The sequence below is a fragment of the Canis lupus genome, chromosome 20 (assembly GCF_003254725.2).
Source record: "Canis lupus dingo isolate Sandy chromosome 20, ASM325472v2, whole genome shotgun sequence".
Lineage (NCBI taxonomy): Eukaryota > Metazoa > Chordata > Mammalia > Carnivora > Canidae > Canis > Canis lupus.
The window spans coordinates 2447591-2470221 of NC_064262.1; the positions used below are offsets into that span (position 1 = coordinate 2447591).

The 22631-nt window shown below is 41.5% G+C and overlaps 1 protein-coding gene across 10 annotated transcripts in view; it reads left to right on the top strand.

Moving 5' to 3' along the window:
* The window catches only part of EEFSEC (eukaryotic elongation factor, selenocysteine-tRNA specific), a 266239-nt gene that overhangs the window by 112805 nt on the left and 130803 nt on the right, over nt 1–22631 (top strand). For all 10 annotated transcript variants that reach the window (XM_025448186.3, XM_035702466.2, XM_025448145.3 and 7 more), the window contains exons 3-4: nt 18617–18713; nt 21506–21670. In XM_025448186.3, the coding sequence (XP_025303971.1) occupies nt 18617–18713; nt 21506–21670 (262 nt within the window). The remainder of the gene's footprint in view (nt 1–18616; nt 18714–21505; nt 21671–22631) is intronic.

Below are 22631 nucleotides of genomic sequence, written 5' to 3' on the forward strand. Positions count from 1 at the left end.
TCATAGTGTCCTTGGAGGCACACAAGTTTTTAACTTTGATAAAATCCAATATATTTATTTTTTCTTTTGTTGCCTGTGTTTTTGGTGTTGTATCCATGATATTGTTGCCAATTCCAATGTCATGAAGATATTCCTCATTTTTTTTCCTAAGAATTTTATATTAGCTCTTAAGCTTAGGTCTTTCATCTATTTCCATATATGGAAATTTTTATATATAGTATAAGTTTATATGTGATGTAAGTTAAGAGCCCAACTTCATCATTTGCACGTGGATATCCCGTTTTCCCAGCACCATTTGTTGAAAGGATTGACTTTTCTCCCCTTTTACCCTTGTCAAAAATCAATTGATATGTGTATGGGTTTATTTCTGGGTTCTCTGTTCTGTTCCATAGGTCTGTGTATCTGCCCTTATGCCAATATCACACTGCTTTGTTTACATTTGTAGTAAGTTTCAAAGTTAGGATGTCATGTCCTCCAGCTTTATGTTGCTTTTCATATATATATATATATATATATATATATATATATATATATATATGTATTTTTTTTTTTTTTGGCTAGTTGAGGCCCCTTGTAATTCCTATATGAATTAGAGGATCTGCTTTTCCATGTCTGCAAAAAATCGTTGTTGGAATTTTAATAGGGATTGCATTGAATCTGTAGATCACTTTGGGTAGTATGAAAATCTAAACAGTGTTAGGTAGAACACGATGCCTTTCCATTTGCTTAGATCTTCTTTAATTTTTCTAATCAGTGTTTTGTAGTTTTCATTATACAGGTCTTTCAACTTGGTTGGATTTATTCTTTTAAAAGCCATTATAAATGGAACTGCTTTCTTAATTTCCTTTTCAGATTAGTTTTTGTTGGAGTACAGAAACACAACTGATTTCTGTGTGTTGCTCTTGTACCCTGGGACTTTGCTGAATTCAGTTCTCCCTTTTAAACATATAGTTGTAATAATGAACTATGCATTTTTTATTTCTGATTTCATTATTTAACATTTTGTATAGCATTTCTTCATGTAACCATCACTCCACTGTAGGCCCTTTAGATTGGCATGGGTTTTCCTTCTTGCAGATAAACATCCCTGGGGTGAACATCTTCAACCATCCTTAAATATTTTCTGTATTTTCAGGTTTTTTCCTTCTGAGACATTTCCAGGTGTCCAATTACTGGACCTAAGGGCACAAGTCCTTCTAAATCTGTTGTTGTATACTGACTGCCCTATTCTTTTCCAAAAGGGTTTGCACTATTTACACAGATATTTGCAGCTACCTTTGGTTTCCAATATTAAAATATATTTGAAACTTGGTAGGATAGAAATGGTATGTTACTCTTGTTTTAATATGTGATTCTGGGGACATTAAACATTTTTTCTTAGGTGTAGTTATATTAAACACTTGTGCTTTTGTGTGTTTGAATTAGGCCCATACATTTTGTCTATTTACCTCTTGCGATTTTAATGTTTTCTTTTTGATTTTCAGGAGTGTTTAATATTAACAAAGATGTTGTTATTAATTAACCCTTTGCCTATCGTGTTTGCTACAAATAAGTCTTCAGCATTTTTTGGTTGTCTTTCCATTTTAGTCGCTTTTTTGACATGCAGAATTTTCTAATTTTTGTGTAGTCAAACTCTTTGATTGTTTTTCTTTGTGATTTCTTGATCTCTAAAAGCATTTAAAATTACTCTTGCATAAGCATTTATCGATGTTAACAGAAATCAAAATAGAAGATAAAAATGTACCTACAATCTCCTTAGTACATCAAATTAAAGTTTTCTCTCCCTAGGATCCCTGTCAGTCTTCCCACATGTACATAATTTGAGGTAGTTGTTATCACAACATTGACACTGTTCTGTGTTCTAGGCTTTTCTGTTTATTTTCCCACTAAATGTTATCATCTGACAGCATCCTTGATGTGTCTTTCTCTCAGACTCCCTCTGTGTTTCCTCCTGCTTTTTAAACACTTTCTCTTTCCTTGTTTCAGTTTTAGCCAAGGCCATCTGCTGAGAACCCACCCTGGGCTCCCTTGGCCCTGCCTCCCTCTCTGGGATTGGGTGGAATGCCAAATCTCAAGTGACTTGGGCTGTTGCCCAGTTGATTTACAAGGTGTGCATTTCAAAGTAGCTTTGTGGCTGACTAGCTGTGTGGTCTTGGGCAACTCACTTTATCTTTCAAGTTGGCATTTCTTTTTTAAAATCGGAGCTGATAAGTTTAGCCTCACAGCATTTGTTATAAGGGATTGTTTGGTGGCACATAGTAGGTTCTTAGCAATCACAGCTGTAAGGTGTAGAGTACTTACTATGTGCTTGGCACTGTACCAGGGATCCCCTTAGGGGCTGCTGAACTTCACTGTACCAGGGATCTCCCATATACAGTTTCCCTGGGGGAAGGGATTGAATTTTACTATTTGAATTTCACTATTCCAAGCCAAAAACTTACACCAGCATCCCCTACTTTTCAAATTTTGCATTACACCACTTTGCTTTTATGAAAGACCTACCTTATTAGTACTTGTTGTTGTTTTTTTTTTTTTTTTTTTTTTTTGCTAACTGAAGGAAATCCAGAAAGGATTTTTGTTTTTATGAAAAAAGGTGAAAAGCAACAATAGTGTACAGCATCAGCTTTGCAGCAAGGGAGTGCTGCGCATACCCCAAGCAGTGAGAGTGGCACGTCCAAGCTCCTTCCCAGGAACTACACTCAGCATCTCAACATCAAGCCACCATCACTTTGAGCTGTGTCTGTGAGCAATCTGTGCTTTGTGTCGATTTATTTTGTGCATCTCTTAGTAGATGTGTCTTAAGGTATCAGAAAAGCCTAGGAGAGGTTATTTTTTGGGCCTGGAAACACTCATTTTTCCATATAAATGAAAGTTAATTGCTTTTTCACTTTATCCCATTTTGCTTTACAGAAGGTTTCGTAGGAATAGCCTACTTTCAGAGAGTGGAGAAACTTGTACTCTTTTTGTTTATGTCTTTTACACAAATTATACACACACACACACACACACACACTTTTGTTTTTAAACTTATCTTAGATCGTTTTTGTGTATTGTCGAAGGTCAGCCTGCATGCACAGTCAGCATGTCTGGGCTTGGTTGGAACCATGATATACCACAGCTGTGAGGGGAGTCTGGAGGAGGTGGTGGGTGCTGGGAACAGGAGAAGCACTTGAATGTGCTCCAAGTCAGCTCCTGCCTGCACTGCTGAGCTGTGGGGCTGGGCACAGGGCTCTTCCTGACATCTCTGGTTGGAGTCTCTTGTGCTCCTAGAACCCAGACACCAGTCTGGATCTGAAACTCAAGGCAAGAGGGGCCTCTTGTCCCCTTAGGGGCTGCTGAACTTTACTTCTGCCTCTAGAAGCCAGAATCCTCAGTGTGTGGCATGTTCAGGAAATGAGCAAGGCCAGCTTCTCTTGAGCCTGGGAAAGGGCCAGATACTCAGCCCAATGCGCCTTTATGTTTTGTTACAATACATTGCCCAAAAGGGTTTGGATAAAAAATAATTGAATTTCCGAAAGCTTTATGGTTAATCGCTGGAATTCTCAGTGCACGCTTTTAGCCTTTTCTGTCCCTCTGGGCCTCAGGCTCATGGAGTGTAAGCAGAGATGATGCACATGTACTGGGCCTGGCTTGTGGTTGGGTCCCGGTTCACTGATTGCCGTGGCTGGAGTCTTCCCTGTGGACTGAGGATGGACTCTTCCTCTCCTCCGTCATGGGAGAGGCCTGGACTCTGGACTCCTACAGACCAGCCACTTACTCCCTGGGCCCCCTGGTAGCCCCGGGCAAGTCACTTGGCTTCTCTGAAAATAAGGGTCAGAGCCGCTTCTCATGGGGTATGGAGATCACACAAGAGCATGTAGCATGGTGCTATAGCACAGAGCAGCTTCCCTTCCTTTGCTTCTTTCTTTTTCTCTTGTGTTTCTTGCCTCCTCTGTCTCTCTTCCTTAGTGTTTTATTTCTTCTCTCACTCTTCCTTTCTTTTTCATGTTTTTTTCTCCCTCCTTCCCTCTCCAAAGTCTTTCCTTTATCTCTGGGCATTGGCCTTCCGAAGGCAAATATCTCAGTCCTGCCACTTCTGCAGGGGCAGCATGGTCTGTCTGAGCTGCTTTGGAGTTGATTGGTAAGTATGTCACAGGCCTAATTTGGAATCTTTCTGCGAACTTGTATCATTTTGTCACACTGACCTTTGGGCAGCCAGTGGCTCCTGAGATTGTTTAACTTGCTCTTTAGGGAACTCCAACTTGTCAGAGTTACTCCTTTCTTCCTAAAAAAAGCAAAAAAACAACCCCCAAAAACCTGATTTTTTTTTTTTTTAAATGGGCTTGCCTGCTTAGGCAGGCCAGGAGCAGTGTGGCATGGAATCAAGGACCAACTGAGCCAAGCCCCCCACATTCTAAGGAGTGTACCTACCATACATATACTTGGTCAGAAAAGACCAACTGCTGGAGAAATAACAGTGGGAGATTTACCTAGCAGTTCAAGAGAAGCGCTGACTTAGCTTCCTCAGAGTAGCATGGGAGCTTCTGAGAAGGTGAACTGGCTTCTTGCCTGGGAGTCAGGAATTTGACTTGGTTTTATTTATTTAATTTTATTTTTTTATATAGAGAGAAGAGTATGCGCTAGTGGAGGGGGGTACTGAGGGAAAGGGCAGGAGAAAATCGTAAGCAGTCTCCACACCCAGCATGGAACCCAATGCAGAGCTTGATCCCACCACCCTAATAAGATCATGACCTGAGCTAAAATCAAGAGTTGGACACTTAACCAACTGAACCACCTAGGTGTCCCTCAAATTGGTTTTAGAAGAACAAGTGATAATCAAGCAGCAGTGAGGTTCAAAATATGTGATCTAGCTCAGGGCACTGACCACTCAGAAGGGATGCAGACAGCTAGTGGCTGCCCTCGTTCTAAGCACTGTTTCTAGACTCCTGCCATGCTTACCACACATTAACTTTTTTGGTGTAGAAGACAATCCTGCAATGCAGGTCATGCTGTTTCCTGTAGGACAGGGAAGTGGAGGCTGAGTGAGGTGGAATGACAACTCAGCTGTGGATTGGAAATTAGTTCTAGGGTCTTAGGCTTCTTGCTCAAAATCCCATTCTCCATGCCTTGTCTCAGGTTACCTGTCACCAGGGTTAGGTTTGGATAGACAGTGAAAGGGAGGGAAGTGGGGGCAACAGTAGGATAGAGGTTGGCACTAGGCAGGAGCTTGAGTTTTTACCTGTGTTTCCAGGGGGTTCCTCACACTTTAAGGCAGTGTGAGGAGGCTGGGGCAGACCATAGAGGGCCTTGTGGACCAGCCTGGATGCTGGGGTTCATCCTGGAATAGTCATGGAGTCCCTGAAAGTGTGTCAAGGAAAAGGCTGATACCTCAGAGTTGTGTTACTGGAAGGTCATCATAGCCATGGTCAGTCCTGATATAGGGAGGGCCTGCACAGACCTTGGTGTGTAGGTGACTTGGGATGGTAAGGGCCTGATCCAGGGTGGAGCGTGTTGAGAATGAAAATCAGGGAATGGATTGGAGCCAGATCCTAAGAGAAGAACTGATCAAATGTAGTGACTGAGGAAGACAATGGTGACTCTGATGGTGACTTCAGAGTCCAAGGAAGTGTTGTTCCATGATCAGAAACCAGGGAGCAAATATTGGGAAAGTGCTTGCTGGCAGATGATGGTACATGACTACAATACCAGAAAGGGGCCTTGTCTGAAGACACAGATATAGAAACCATCCAGAGAGGAGCCTTGGCACAGGTCATCAGAGTGTAGGGAGCTCCTGGAGGACAGCAGTCCAGGGGGAAAAGAGCTTGACTCTCAAGGTGCTCTTGGGAGAGACTGCAGTAGATAGGGAAGAGAGAAGGGCCTTTTGGGGAAGTAGAGGCCCTTGATGGAGGGCCATGGGAATAAAGGGTTGGGGTTGTGGGTCAAGAGGGTGGGGAGCCAGCTAGCTGATGGTCAGACTGGGGGAGACTCTGAAGGAAGAACATTGACTTGACCACTGGAGAATTGCTGTTGACCTTTAGGAGCTTAGTTCTTTTCCGTGACCTTTTCCCCATTCCTGTTAGAGTTAGAGTTGGTACTCTCAGTTGGTGTCCCAATGGTTTGAGAGCCTTTTGTTTGTTGGGCAACCTTCATGGAGGCCAGCAGAGAGGAGATGATTTAATAAATGTCCCTGAGCTTGAAAGAGGATACAGAAGTGATGTGAGGAAATCAAGCATGAAGCAGAAGTGGTATTCAGTTTGAAATGTGAGTGGGAGGAGAAATTGAGGATTGATCGAAAGTGGGGGAGAGGTGTCAAGAAGAAGGGTTTCCCCTGACCCTAAGAGAAGAGAAATGTGGTAATATAGAAAAGCAGTGGACATAGGTCCAGAGGTGACACTGGAGGAGTTGGTGAAGGGAAGCTAGGGGATAGGGAGTCAGACAGGGGGTTCCTTTAAACATGGCAGGGATACCAGGTAGCAGTAGATTTTTTTCTTGGACTCTTGTCTTCTGTTGCCTCTTCTTGGACTGGGTCCTTTGTCCTGCTTCCCATTTGGGTACCAGAGTGGGGAAATGTAAAGGAATGGCCAAAGGTCTTGAGGAAGATGAAGAAAGGAATATTAGTCACAGCTTCACTTAGTTTCCCTCCTTTCCCTTATAAAGAGACTAATGTATTTAAAAGAATATTAGTTTATGGTTTTGGGGACACAGTGAATAAAGTTGTAATTTTTTGACATGAACAACAGAAAAGGATTGGGATCGGAGCTGTATAGAAATGGAATTTTTGTCTGTTACTGAAGTTAACCTGGTATAAATTCACACTAGAATATTATAAATTTAGGATGCTAAATCTCCTTGTTAGCCACAAAGAAAATAGCAATAGAATACAAACCCTTTCCCCCAAAAAAGAGAAAGAAAATTAACTGTTTCACTACCAAGCCGCCCCAAAACAAAAAAGACAATAATGCAAGAAATAAGAGTCAGAAAAACTATAAGGTGTATGGAAAACAAATAGCATAATGACAGAAGTAAGTCTGTCCTTATTAGTAATTTCTTTAAATGTAAATGGATTAAGCTCACCAATTGAAGGACAGAGATTAGTAGAATCGACAAAAACACATGGTCCAACTATATGTGCTCTATCAGAGGCTCACTTTAGATCCAAAGACATAAATAGATGGAAAGTGAAAGGACGGAAAAGAATATTCCATGTAAATAATAATCAGAAGAGAACAGGGATGACTAATATGAGGCAAAATAGATTTTAAGCAAAAAATATTACAAGAGACAAGGATGCTATATATTAATAAAAGGTCCAAAACAGCAAGAAGATATAGCAATTATAAACATTTATATGCCTAATGACAGACCATCAAAATACATAAGGCAAAAACTGACAGAATTGTTGGTAGAAATATTTCCAGAATAACAGTTACAGATTTCAATATCACACTCACAATAATGGATAGATTAACCAGATAGAAGATAAGGAAGGAAATAGAGGACTTAATGCAATAAATCAATTAGCCTAACAGGCATATACAGAACACTTGATCCAACAACTACAGCATACATATTTTTCCGACATGCACATGGGACATTTTCCAGGATAGACCATATGTTAAGCCATAAATTAAGTCTCAGTAGATTTAAAAGGTAGATATCATACAAAATATCTTTTCTGACCACAACAAGATGAAGTTAAAAATCAATAACAAAAGTAAGATGGGAAAATTCACAAATCTGTGGAAATTAACATACTTAAACAACCAATGGATCAACAATGAAATCATAAGGGAAATTAGAAATACTTAGAGATGAATAATAACCAAAACATAGGGACACCTGGGTGGCTCAGTGGTTGAGCATTTGCCTTTGGCTCAGGGCATGATCCTGGGGTTCTGGGATCGAGTCCCACATTGGACTCCTTGCATGGAGCCTGCTTCTCCCTCTGCCTTTGTCTCTGCCTCTCTCTGTGTCTTTCATGAATAAATAAATAAAAATCTTTAAAAAACCACAAAACACAATGTACCAAATTTATGGGATGCATGAAAGCAGTGCTACGGGAAAATTTTGTAGTTCTAAATTCTTACATTAAAAAATAAGAATGATATGAAATCAACACCTAACTTTACAACTTAAACTAGAAAAAGAGCAAACTAAATTTAAATATAGCATAGGGAAGTTAATAATAAAGATTAGAGAAGAGAAAAATGAGACAGAGAAAGAAAAACAATAGAGAAAATCAGGGAAATCAGAAATTGGTTTTGAGAAAGATCAACAAAATTGACAAAATGTTAGCTAGGTGGACTAAAAAGAAAAGTGAGAAGGCTCAGATTATTAAAATCAGAAATGAAAATGAGGACATTACTACTAATTATATAGACATTAAAAGGGGTATGAGAGAGTATTATGAACAGTTGTACAAACTGAGTAACCTAGATAAAACAGACAAAATCTTAGAAAAACAAAACCTATGAGGACTAAATCACAAGTATACTGACAATCTCTACACTTAAAACTATTAGGATTAAATCAGTACTCAAAAACCTCCTAGTAAAGAAAAGCCGTGGCCCTGACTGATTGGTGAATTCTAACATTTAAAGAAGAACTAACACCAACTCTTCTTAAAATTTTCCAAACAAATTGAAGAGGAGAGAACACTTTCTGACTCATCCTGTGAGGCCAGCATTACCTTGATACCAAAGCCAGACAGAGATACTACAAGGAAAGAAAACTTAGGACCCAAATCCCCTTATGAATATTAATGTAAAAATCCTCAGCAGAATGTAAAAAAAAACTGAATTTAGCAGCATATTAAAAGATTTATACACTGCAACTAAATGGGATTTATTTCTGGAATGCAAGGATGGCTCAACATACAAAAATCATTTAATGTAATACACTACATGATCATCTCAATTGATGCAAAAAAAGCATTTGACAACATTCAACACCTTTTCATGATAAAAACATTCAACAGACTAGGAAGGGAAGGAAATTAAAAATTACATCAATGTAATAAAAGCCATACATTAAAAATCCATAGCAAACATCATATGCAATGGTGAAAGACTAAGATTTTTTCCTTTAAGATCAGGAACAAGACAAGCATTACTACCTTTGCCACTTTTATTCAAGATAGTACTGTAAGTTCTAGCCAGAATAATTAGACAGGAAAAAGAAATAAAAGCATCCAGGTTGGAAAGGAAAAAGCAAAATGACCTCTTCATTGATGATATGTTCATATATGTAGAAAACTGCATATATTCTACAAAAACCTATTAGGGCTTATGAATGAATTTAGCAAAGTAGCAGGATACAAGGCCTATATGCAAAAATCAGTTGCATTTTTATACTCTAATAATGAACAGTCTGAAAAATAAATTATGAAAAGAATTCCACTTATAGTAGCATCAAAAAGAATAAAATACCTAGGAATCAACTTAACCAAGGAGGTAAAAACTTGTATAATGAAAACTATGAAACATTGCTGAAAGAAGTTTAAAAAGACATAAATAAGTGGGAAGCACATCTCATGTTCATGGATTGGAAGACTTAATACTATTAACATGTCAGTACTATCTCCAAGCAATTTACAGATTCAACATAATCCCTATCAAGATCCCAGTCACATTCTTTTTACCAAGATAGAATAACCCATACTGAAATTCATATGGAGTCTGAAAGTTCCCCAAATAGCTGAAACATTTAAAAAAAATATATATAGGGATCCCTGGGTGGCGCAGCGGTTTGGCGCCTGCCTTTGGCCCAGGGCGCGATCCTGGAGACCCGGGATCGAATCCCACGTCGGGCTCCCGGTGCATGGGAGCCTGCTTCTCCCTCTGCCTGTGTCTCTGCTTCTCTCTCTCTCTCTCTGTGACTATCTTAATTAAATAAAAATTAAAAAAAATATATATATATAATTTATTTATTCATGAGATTCATACAGAGAGAGGCAGAGACATAGGCACAAGGAGCCCGATGCAGGACTTGATCCCAGGACCCTGGAATTACAGCCTGAGCCAAAGCAGACACTCAACCACTGAGCCACCCAGGCGCCCCTAGCCGAAACATTCTTGGAAAAGATCAACAAAACTGGAGAGTTCATACTCGTGATATCAAATATTACTACAGTAATCAAAGCAGTATGGTACTAGCATAAAGACAGACATGTATACACCAATGGAATAAAATAGAGCCCAGAAATAAACCCTTGCATATATGGTCAGATGCATTTTGACAAGGAGGCCAAGACCATTCAACAGGAGAAGAACAGTCATTCAACAAATGCTGCTGGGAAAACTGGATGGATATCCATGCAAAATGATGAAGGTAGGCCCTTATCTAACATCATATACAAACATTAGCTCAAAAGGAATCAAAGAATGAAATGTAAGACCTGAAACTTTCAGAAGAAAATTTTTAGAATTTATGCATCAAAAGATAGTATCAACAGAGTAAAAAGGCAGCTTAATGGATTGATACTGCCTCATATCCATTTGGGTGGCTGTTGTCAAAAAACAAGAAAACGTTGACAAAATGTGGATAATTGGAACCATTATGCAGTGTTGGTGGGAATGTAAAATTGTATAGCTGACATGGATAATGGTATGGAGGTTCCTCAAAGAATTAAATAGTTGAAATGGAATTTAAATAAAAACTTATAAAAATTTAAATATAGAATTACCATGCAGCAATTCTACTTCTGGGCATATATCAAAAAGAATTGAAAGCAGAGTCCCCAAAATATATTTGTACACCTGTATTCATAATAACATTATTCATGATAGTCAAAAGGTGGAAGCAACCAGGTGCCACTGATGGATGAATGAATAAGCAAAATGAGGTACATGTATTATATACATTCTCCATGGAATTTTATTTAGCCTTAAAAATGAAGGAAATTCTGATACATGCTACAACATAAATGAACCTCGAGGACATTTTGCTATTTGAAGTAAGGCAGTCATAAGAAGACTAATACTGGATGATTCCATTGATAGGAGATATTTAGAGTTGTCAAAATCATAGATTCAGAGTAGTTTTGCCAGGGGCTAAGGGGTGGGGGGAATGGGGAGTTGCTGTTTAAGGGGTGTGGAATTTTAGTTTTATTAAAAAAAAAAAAAAAAAGAGAGAGCTCTGGGGCGCCTGGGTGGCTCAGTTGGTTAAGCGTCCAAGCTCTTGATTTCGGCTCAGGACATGATCTCAGGGTCATGAGAAGGAGCTCCGTGTTGGGCTCTGTGCTCAGTGGGGAGCCTGCTTGAGATTCTGTCCCTCTCCCTCTGCCCCTCCCTGCTGCACTCTCTCTAAATAGATCTTTAAAAAAAAAAAAAAAGAACTCTGGAGTTGGTTGGTGGTGATGGCTGCACAACATTATGAATGTATTTTATACCACTGAGCTGTACGCTTAAATATGGTTATTATGGTAATTTTTTTGTTGTGTGTATTTTACCACTATAAAAAATTGGGAAAAATGCCTGGGGTTATCTGAGAGAGTTAATTCATTTTCAATTATCTTTAAATCTTTTCTGTTAAGTTCAGAAAAAAGTGTCTGCTTGGTCCTACCATGTCTTTAGAATTTCCCTAACTTTTTAACCAGGCTCAGAGCCTTCGGTAGGAAATAGTATTTAGCTAGGACTTAACTAGCCTTCTTTTGCTTTCTTCGTGTTTATTTTTGTAACTAAAGTAGTAGATTTCTTGTCCTGTGACTGGAACTATGGTTGATTAATCCAAAGTTGCTTAAAGCAAGAATTATAAAAAAGGAGATATTCAGACCTTACGTAATATTTTAACTTACTGCACATACATGCATACTTAGTAAATAGTATCAATAACATAAGTTGCTCTGGGGGGAATACAGAAGATTCTCAGCATTGTGCCTCCTCTTCCTCTTCAGCACTACACTGTGGACAGTTGATCCAGGTTCATCTGGGGCATCTTGGCTTTGTGAGCAGTTTCATGTTCTGAATTCAGGCTTATCTCCTCCTCTTCTTACTGTTTTGTTTAGGCATGTGTGATTTCTGTATCACCTCTAATTTCAATTTTACACAAATTAGCACTCCTGATTCATATGTTATCATTAATTCTTTTGGTCTGAATTCAGTAAAGAAGCTATATTCTGATTGTTCAGAATTTATGTTTTAAAAGCTCTAGGATGTGGGAAATATCAGAGAGGGTGACAGAACATGAGAGACTCCTAACTCTGGGAAATGAACAAGGGGTGGTGGAAAGGGAGGTGGGCCGGGGGGTTGGGGTGACTGGGTGATGGGCACTGAGGGGGGCACTTGATGGGATGAGCACTGGGTGTTATGCTATATGTTGGCAAATCGAACTCCAATAAAAAGAAATTAAAGAAAAAAAAAAAGCTCTAGGATTTGTTGCTTTGCCAGTATTAAAAAGTTGTAATTGGAGTCCCAGCTGCAGGACCTTAGGCAGCTGTGGTTGTCATTTTGGCTTTTTTTCTATCCAGGTGCGGAATGCGTGTGTGTGTGTGTGTGTGTGTGTGTGTGTGTGTGTGTGAGAGAGAGAGAGAGAGAGAGAGAGAGAGAGCAAGCGCGAGAGCTTCTCTTGGTAGCATCTTACAAGTTAGGATAGTTCCACCAGCGTGTGAGAGGTGTTCTCCAGTTCAATTTCCCAGAGAAAACCTCTGAGAAGATGGGCCAGGCAGATCATTTCCAGCAAGTGACAGCGGTAACAAGGTCACGAGCTCCTGTGGCAGGTACCCTGGCTGGGGGAAGCCATCTGATGCTCAGACACAACAGAACCGAAGCCATTTGCAGAGGTTTTCTCTCTCAGAGAACCTCCCCTAAAGTCTGTATTTTTTTTTTAAGATTTATAAATAAATAAATTTAGAGAGAGAGTGAGTAAGCAAGCAGGGAGAGGGGCAGAGGGAGAGAATCTATAAACAGATTCCCAGCTGAACACGGAGGCCAATGTGGAGCTCCATCCCACAGCCCTGAGATCATGACCTGAGCAGAAACCAAGAGTTGGAGGCTTAACCAACTGAGCCACCCAGGCGCCTCACCCCCTGAAGTCTTATGATTTTCTTGTTTCTTCCTAATTTATCACCAGATTTTAAAGAGATTCACCTATATTGGATCTTTCTATATAATACAACTTAGTTCTCATAGACACCCCTATTTTCATGCTGTTGTTTTGTGATACTAAATTGAATTAAAGTAAACAACTGGCATTACCATGTTTGTGCCATAACCACTGTACCTCTTGTTCAGCTTAAAGGTCAGTTGGTGAAGGCAAACCTGTGTGTACTAGACTCTCAAGTGTGGCTGCAAGCCTTAAGCCGTCTCCCGGGTGTGGGCATTTGGTGTACACTAGGCACAGGTTTTATAAGCAAGGGAGAGTGTAGGTCGTTGGCCAATGGCTGTCCTTGTCAGTGGCTGGTGGTGAGAGGGCTTCTCCTATATCTTTTCTTTGTGGCAAATGATACTGGTTTTCCATTTAGATAGTAATATAGAATCATATTTTTCAATAAGTGGTTTTAAGTAAGAATGTAAATTGTTTTAAAGGAAAAACCTTGAGAAATAATTACTTAGGTGGTATGTCGATTTGACAAACCCTGTGAAGAGGGTATAGGACCAGTGACCTATGTGAAGGTAACAGCGAAATAGAGGCAGGAGGGGGTAGAGCGGAGCACCCATCCCTGTCTCGGGGGGTGGGGGCATTGGGCTCCATCTTATTTTGTTATGATTCAAAGGAGCAGTGGTAACATCCAACATAGTAGTCATTCCCTCAGGACGGATGATGGAGGTCATCCTTGGGATGTCCAGCATAGTGGGAAGGACACAGCTCTGGAACAGGGCTTGATTCTGCCATTTATTTCACATGTGACACTTTAGCAGTTGTTTAGCCTCTCTGTGCCTCAGTATCCCCATCTCTAAAATGCCGATTTTATCCCTCACACCGTTACCATGAGGATTAAATGGGGTGATGAAAGCATTTAAGTGTTGTCCACATACTGCTCAACTAATGTTATGGGAATGTTAACAACTGTTCTTCCTACCTCCGATGGCTGTTTTAATGATCCAATTCAATTTATATTTTTATTTGAAAGTGATAGCAAAATATGAGAATATTGAGTATGGTCTTTATAGCCATCATCATCTTTCTTTCATTGGTTTAAGAACTAAAATTACTAAAGGGCAAGGATTTTGTTAAAATTACTTTAGGACTTAAATATGTTGCCTCCTCTTTGAAGATCAGCCAGTCAGCCACTTTCCACATTGTCATGGGTTTGAGAAGAGGCACATGGCCCTGCCTCTAACCTAGGCTGATGGAACTCTGTTCTCTTGATATTCTCAGGTGTATGGTAAACCCAGAGCTGGCTTTTAATCACAGTCCCACCACTCATTAGCTGTATGACCTGGAGCAAATGACAGACCCTAGCCAACTTAGGAATCCCTCCTGTAAAACAGGAGGAGAAGTAATAATAGCCATGTCACAGGGTTGATGAAAAATGCAAAGCCTGGAGCACAGATGCTAGTACTGTCAGTACTTGACCCCATCCCTTCTTCTCACTGCCACTGTGTTGGACATTGGACTACATACAAAGAGGCATTTCAGAGCAATTTTTAGAGTCTGGGCATGGTAAGGGTACACCTACTGGAGGAAGCAAAGACCAGAACCAGAAGTGGTGTGGAATTGTCTCTTGAAAATTCGTTTAGTAAATAAATAGATGGAAGATGTTCAATATTATATGGCTTATTAAGGAAACACAAATTAAAATGAGGTATGTATACAAAATAGTGAGCTTTTGATATACGTTTAGTGAAATAGGCATTCTAGATGTTCATTGTGGTAGTGGAAAGGGTAGCAAACCTTTCAATGTATGTTTCTTTTTAATTGAGATATAATTCACATACCATAAATTCACCCTTTTAATGTGTGCAGAATTATGCAAGCATCACCAATATCTGATTTCAAAAATCCTGTACCCATTAAGCAGCTGTTTCCTATTCTCTCAGCTCCAACCACCAATCTGTTTTCTGTCTCTATGGATTTGCCTATTCTGGATATTCATATAAATCACACAAAATTTGATCTCTTATGTCTGGCTTCTTTCACTTAGCATTGATGGACATCTGGGCTGTTTTCCACCTTTTGGTTTTTGTGAATAGTGCTGTTATGAACTTATATGTACATGTATTTGAGTACCTATTTTCCATTCTTTTGGGTTTATACTTAGGAAATTTCTGGGCCATATGGTAATTCTGGATTCTCATTCATTTTTGAAGCATGTTTTTTGGCCAGAAACAGTCTTGGTTGACTTTAAATTTTTTTTTTTTTCTGACTTTCAGCACTTTGAATATGTCATTCCATTACCTTCTAGCTGCCATGGTTTCTTTCTTTTTTTTTTTTTTTTTTTAAACATGTTCATTTATTCATTTATTTAATAAATATTTATCAAGTGTCTGCTATATGATAGCATATATGATAGCTATATGATAGGTGTTTTTGTTTTTTCCTTTTAGGTATTTGGGATTGACTGCCATGGTTACTGCAGAGCCCAGCTGTTAGTCTTACTGAAGATGCCTTATACTGAATGAGCCATTTCTCTCTTGGTGCTATCTCCTTGTCCTTGGCCTTTGACAGTTTGATTATGATGTGTCTAGGTCACATCTCTGAGTTTTTCCTACTTGGAATTTGCTGAGCTTTTTAGATGTCCTTCAGAAACCTTTTGGAAGTTTACTCAGATCTTGCTGCCTTGTCCTTCCTTTGTTTCTGGACTTCTCAATATGCATATGCTGATATACTTGATGGTGTCTCACATATCTTTGAGTCTGTGTTTATTTCTCATCTCTCTCTCTCTTTTTTTTTTTTTTCCTCAGGTTGCATAATCCCAGTTGGCCTATTTTCAAGTTTGTTGATTCTTCTGCCTGTTCAAATCTGCTGTTGAGCTCCTCTAGCAGAGTTTTCATTTAGTATTTTTCAATTCCAGAATTTCTATTTGGTTCTTTTTTTAATAATTTCTAACTCTTTTTTGATACTTTCCATTTGGTGACACATTATCTCCACTCTTTCCTTTAGCTCTTTAGATATGGTTTCTTTCATTTCTTGAACAAACTTAAAATAACTGATTTAAGACTTGTCTAGTAGGGATTTCTCAGAAACAATTTTTATTAACTCTTTTTTTCTTGTATATGGACCATACTTTTGTTTCTTTGTTGTATTGTGATTCTTTGTTGAAAACTGGACATACAGAATAATATAATGGATATCAGATTCTCTTCTTCACTCACATTCATAGTTTGTTGTTATTTGGTTAGTGACTTTGTGAAGTCACATGTGACCACCAAAGTCTCTGCTCAGTTCGTTTACTGGTCAGCTAATGATTAGAGGTTTCCTTAAATGCTTAGATCAGTAAGTCTCCCAGTCTTTGCCAAGGATCTCTATGTACATATTGGGACATGCTTTCAGTGCTCTGGCAGGTACTTGATAACTCTGCCATGGCCTTCACTTCCTGTTTGCATAGAATCTCAAGGTCAGCCCCAGGGGAGAACTTGGGGCCTTCTCATGTCTTTCTTGAGCATGCACAGTGCTTTTGCATGCAAATTGCCTTCTAATTTCCCAAGAAACCTCCAAACTCCCCATGGAAGGTTTTCCAAAGCTTCCATGGGAGCTTCTAGCTTTTCCTTCTAAGCTTTTTGTTCAGCCAGTTTACCAAAACTGTTATCCTTTGCCTCAGCTGTGATATTAAATAATTGCTTCTGATTATTTTCAACAAATGCCCTTAAGGAAAAAGAAAGATAGCTTTGCAAGTGGAGTCATCCAGGAAGGAAGGAAAGGAAAAATAATGACAATTCTCTAGGAAAGGGGCTTTGATGGAACTCAACACCATTCTGCCCCTTAAGCTGCTGTCAGGCTGCTGGCTTCCATTCTGATTGCAGATGCTGGTTATTAGGGCTGCTGCAGAATTGGGGAGCAGTGGATGGGAATAGGGCAAGTTAAAATGCCACAAAGGTCTTTTATTCTTACAAAAATTCAGCCATTTTTCTTGAATAAACACTCCATAGATTACTGCAAACCTTTGGTTAATTTCTAGAGTTCTGAAAAAGTTGCTTCTGATGATTTTTTGCCAGGGTTCTTATATGTTTTACAGAGGGGAGGCTCTTTGTCCTTATTCCACTGTTTTGCTGACTTTTTTCAATGTATATTGAGTCTTAGACTTATACCCCATGAATTAATCCCAAAGCAAGGGGGAAAAAAACATGTCCACCAACATGTTTACTAGTGTTATTTATAATAGTGAAGAATTCAAAATGTTCTAAATGAGTAACAGCAGGGAAAAGCATATAAATTCTGGGTCACACTATTAGGTAGCTGTATAAGTGAAAGAGGAGGCCTGGGTGGTGGGATTATAACATGGAAGCTGTAACTCCTGGTTCTAGAGTCTGATATACTGGGTTATAGTTTGGCTCTGAGATTTATAGTAAATGACTTGCAGCAAATTAATTTGTCTCTATAAGCCTCAGTTTCTCATCTATAAAATGGTGGCAGTTCCATAGTGGTGCTGAGAGCTTTCACAGAAGGTGTCCAGGTGATATGCTTGGCTCAGTCATTGCTAGCACCTAGAGGATGAATATACAACCTATAATTCTGCCATTGTAGTGCCTTTTCTTCCAATCTTGGTTTTTCCACGCACTGCCAAGGGATTTTTTTTTTTTATTTTGGTTATAGCATACATAAAATTTTACATCCTCCCAGTTTATTTGCCATTATATCACTGTTGTCGCTGTCGATCAACAGAAAATTCTTTATGACATATGATAGGATTATGGGTTGTACATTTTCTCTTTTCCATTTTATTGTTTTTTTTAATCAGTGGGAAAGATAAATGTATACTCATAGTAAGAATCTCTTCTTGGGATATTTGTGTGGCTCAGTTGGCTAAGCAGGTGACTCTCGGTTTCAGCTCAGGTCATGATCTGGGATCTAGCCCTGCATCTGGATTCCGTGCTCAGTGGGGAGTCCGTTTGAGGACTATCTCTCCCTCTGCCCCTCTCCCCCACTCATGCTCTCTCTAAAAATAAATAAATCTTTAAAAAAGATGAAGAATCTCTTCTTAAAGAAGGTGGAGCTCTTTAGGAGGGTCTAGTCAGGAGTACTCTCCATTAGACACTGGGATGGTGGAAATTTGCTTCTAGGTGCATTTTTAGGGACTTTTTGGTAACCAGTATTTCTTGAGTCTCTGCAAGAGGCTGGGATGTATTTACTGATCTTCTTCAAAGGGATCTTTTATTGAGAGTCCTGGAGGCTAGGGTTCACTGCTGCCTTCTTAGAGTGGGTTGTGAAAGTGGAGGTTAAAACCTAGGAACAGCCTTTTATTTTAAAAAAATTTGTTAAAGATTTTATTTATTTATTCATGAAGACAGAGAGAGATGCAGAGAGAGAAGCAGGCTCCTTGCAGGGAGCCCGATGTGGGACTCGATCCCAGGACCCTGAGATCACGACCTGAGCTAGAGGCAGATTCTCAATCACTGAGCCACCTAGGTGTCCTAGGAGCACCTTTTTAAATTCTGTCATTCAACCTAAGAGTTTCCCTGTGGGGCCTCCATTTCTTAATCTGCTGCTCATCCTTGCTTTTGATCTCTGTAACTTGGCAGGGCTTGTTTTTCCATTTCAGGTTCCGAGGTGCACCAATTATACCTGTGGCGGCCAAGCCTGGGGGACCAGAGGCCCCTGAAACAGAAGCTCCACAGGGCATCTCAGAGCTCATTGAGGTACTGTCAGCTTGAATCCAGGCTGGCCTCTGGCCCAAGCCCCACTCCGGCCCCTTGTATCCTGCTCAGTCTAAGGAACAGAAAGTGGGAGGCTCCTCAGCAAGAAGACTCTGAGCTTATTCCTTTAATCACTACCACCCCTCCCCCAGGCATATACTATACCTTGGTGTACCCTTCCTCACCTCCTTCTAGGACTTAAACCTAAACAGAAGGAGAGGCCTCACTCTCTAGCCTAAGGTCCTGAAGAGCTGTCCACACCCTTATAAGTCATTCTCTTCCTTCTCTTGTCAGCCACCCCCACTCAGACAGAATAGCTACTGCCTCGTGGGTCTCTGGGCCATATCTTCCATTCCAGGCCTTCAGACTATGCCAGTCTCCCCGTGGGTCACGATGTCTGATGGAGATGGGCCCAGCAGCAGGGCAGTGTGGCTTGGATCCTTGTGGTCTCCACTGGTGATCTCCAGTGGCCCTTCTGGGCATGGGCTCTTCCTCCAGGCTCAGTGCTAGTAGATACAGGGAGGGTGCCCAGCCACCACAGGGTGCCTAGGGCAGCCAGAGGGCAGCATGGGGTGGTGGGGTGATGGTGATGCTGCTGTGAGGATGGCAGTGACTGGACAGACCACAGTGTCCCTCGCTCAGAAGGGTGAATGGCAACTCTGGGATGGGACTCTGGCCACACCACCTATTCTCTGTGCGGCCTTGGGCACATGACCTGCTCTCTCTTGCCTGTGCTCCTTTAGTTGTAAAGTAGGGAAAAGAACACTTACCTGTAGAGTTGGCCTGCAGGTTTCATGAGGTTAATGTGTCCTGTGCTCATAACACATTGTGTGCCGGATCAGAGTTCACTGTGACAGTGATGGTGCTTACCACATAGCAGGACCTGTACTGTTCTTTTTTTTTTTTTTTTTAAAGATTTTATTTATTCATGACAGACACGGAGAGAGAGAGAGAGAGAGAGAAAGAGAGGCAGAGACACAGGCAGAGGGAGAAGCAGGCTCTATGCAGGGAGCCTGACGTGGGACTCGATCCCGGTTCCCTAGGATCACGCCCTAGGCTGAAGGCGGCGCCAAACCGCCGGGCTACCGGGGCTGCCCTGTACTGTTCTTTATGTAGTTTTCACAATGATCATGAACTTTCACAGTGGCCCTGTGAGACTCATATTATTTATCCCCATTTCACCAGGGAAGAGTCTGAGGCACAGAGAAGTTGAATAACTTGTTCAAGATCTCACAGCAAGTATGTGATGGAGCTGGTATTTAGTCCCAAATCAGTTGTTAGGTGTCTTTGGGGTCTACCTGCACCTGGACCCACAGAGCCAAAAACAGATGTGATCGTGTACACTGCCACCATGGTGCTGCTCTAATTGAGTTAACAAAGCAAACTTCTATGGCTGAGGCTTTTGTTACTTTTTCTTTTTCTTTTCCTTTTTTTTTTTTTTTTTTTTTAAGATTTTACGTATTGATTCATGAGAGACACAGAGAGAGAGGCAGAGACACAGGCAGAGGGAGAAGCAGGCTCCACACTGGGAGCCCGATGTGGGACTCGATCCCAGGACTCAAGGATCACACCCTGGGCTGAAGGCTGGTGCTAAACCACTGAGCCACCCAGGGATCCCCTTTTGTTACTTTTTCATCCACTTCAGAGAGCACTGGTCTGGGAGCCTAGGTCAGTTCTTTTTATTAAAGCAAAATTCAGAAATGCTATGAAAGATATTTGTGTATACCTTTAAGAAGCCTCTACAAAAGTCCCAGGCCAAGCCTGTTTTGAATCTTTAGTCTTTTTCCAGAACAATTGTTATCACAAGGCTGAGAGTTTGGAACATTCACTACCGAATACTTTTTGACAGCCTCTTTCCTAAAAACATCAGAAAGCAGTGAAATAAAAGGAATAATGCAGTCTTTCTTTTCATTTGTTTATTGGGAATTAGCTCTGACATCTCCAGGCACATAGATAGCATGAGGAAAATGGGCTGGCTGTGGTCGAAGCGTGTGGGAAGCATCAACAGAGAAGCAGCAGCGGCACTGCAGACAGGGGCAATGCTGGCCATCGGTGGACGATAGGTGGTCCCTCTGTCTCTGTCTAGGCTGGAGCAGCAGCCTCACCCCTCCTGCCCGGCCATATACGGCAGCAGCCCTTTGCACCTGGGTCCTTGGGTCACCCTTCTCTCAGGCACTGTGCCAGCTGCTGGGGGTACTTGGAAGGATTCACGGCCCTGGTGGGAGACAAATAAACAATTGCTCACAATAGTGTGTTAACTGGCGATGGGGGCGGGGAGCACAGCCATACTGAAGGGGCTGAGAAACCTTCCCAGAGGCAGCGTCTCCCTGGAGAAGGAAGATGAAGCTGGCTGGTGTACTTCCAGGGCCTGCCCGTGGCTGGTGCCTGCTGGGGGAGGGCACATGGTGGGGGATGAGGCCTCCATGATACCTAGGGGCTAGACGATGACACATGTTAAATCCTGCTGGCTCAGAAAGCTGGGAAAGCATGTGAGGTCTGATCCATGTACCTCAGGTTGTCCTGCAGCAGGCTGTGGTGTGGAGGAGGGCCTGGAGACCAGCCTATTAGGAGGCTGTTGGTTATCCCAAAGAGAGGAGAGAGGAGACTTCTCCAGATGCCCTTTCCCTTTGTACCTATAGTAGGCTGGGGTATGGTGGGAGTCAGGGAGCTATGCACTTCTGAGCAGGGCCAGCTTGCCTAGGGACTGGCCATACCCTCTGCCCTGCTCCACCCTGCCCTGTTCAGCTCCTTTCCCCAGCAGCGTGTGGCACCTGCATGTGGCATCTCTTTTCTAGCTCCTGACGTCCCAGATATCCATCCCAACGAGAGACCCCTCAGGACCGCTCCTCATGTCTGTGGACCACTGTTTCTCCATCAAAGGCCAAGGAACTGTGATGACAGGGACCATCCTCTCAGGTTCCATCAGCCTTGGTGACAGTGTGGAGATTCCTGCCCTCAAGGTCAGTCTTACCTTGTCCTGCCTTTTTTGTCTCTCTAGTGGCAAGGGAGAGGGATGGTCCCTTTGCCTCCCCAATGGCTGAGCCAGCTCCCTGGGGCTGGCCCTCTGGCTCTGCTCTACTCCAACTTCTCTCCTGCCCTACCTGGATTCTAGAACCACCACTCTCCCTAGTTCTCATAATAGGTATAGGTATTGGAGGCCTGTGATGTGCCTTGATGAACCTCCCCAGTAGGTGTTCTTTGTAGATAAGGAAACAGAAGCTGTGGTGGGCTCAGGGTCACATGGTCAACAAGTGAGGGTGCAGGGCATACACCCTCCCTTTCTACAGGCTCTGTACATCAGAGTGGCAAGGACATGTAAACTTACTTCTGGGTACTTTTGGCCTTGCCGCAAGAATTTCAAATTCAACACAGTTACAGCCATTGTGTTGCTCGGAGTCATACAATCTAGAAGATATCCAGAGAAGTTTTATACTCATAGTGACCACTAGTAGATGCTGTGTTATCCCTTGGAAGACCTGTGGACAGTTACATGTCTCCCTTTTGCCCCCACCCCTGGTAACTACTGCCCTGGCTCTGATCTAAAAGGTGTTCAGTGGCCTTGATAGTTCCAGCTTCAGTGGGCTTTTCTTGTGGTTTTAGCATACTGGAGAAGAAACACTTAGAGCCTCCTCGACCACCCTTCTCTTCAAGGGAGTTAATGGTAGAGAAGAAGGGCTAGTTAGGACTAGGCAGATCTTATGAAGATACTTGGGGTCCAGGGTGGTTGTCTAGTTCTCCAGGGAACCTGGAGTGCAGGGATACAGGGGCATGCACTTGGCCCCATGTACTAAGCCAGGGACAAACACCAGCTTCTGGTTGAACTCACAGCCTAGGTCAGTGAACTCAGTTTGCCTGTTAACTGGGAGTTCTCCTTGGAGGGCTGTGTTGTCACAGATTCTGAGGTCATCTGGCTCACTAGAT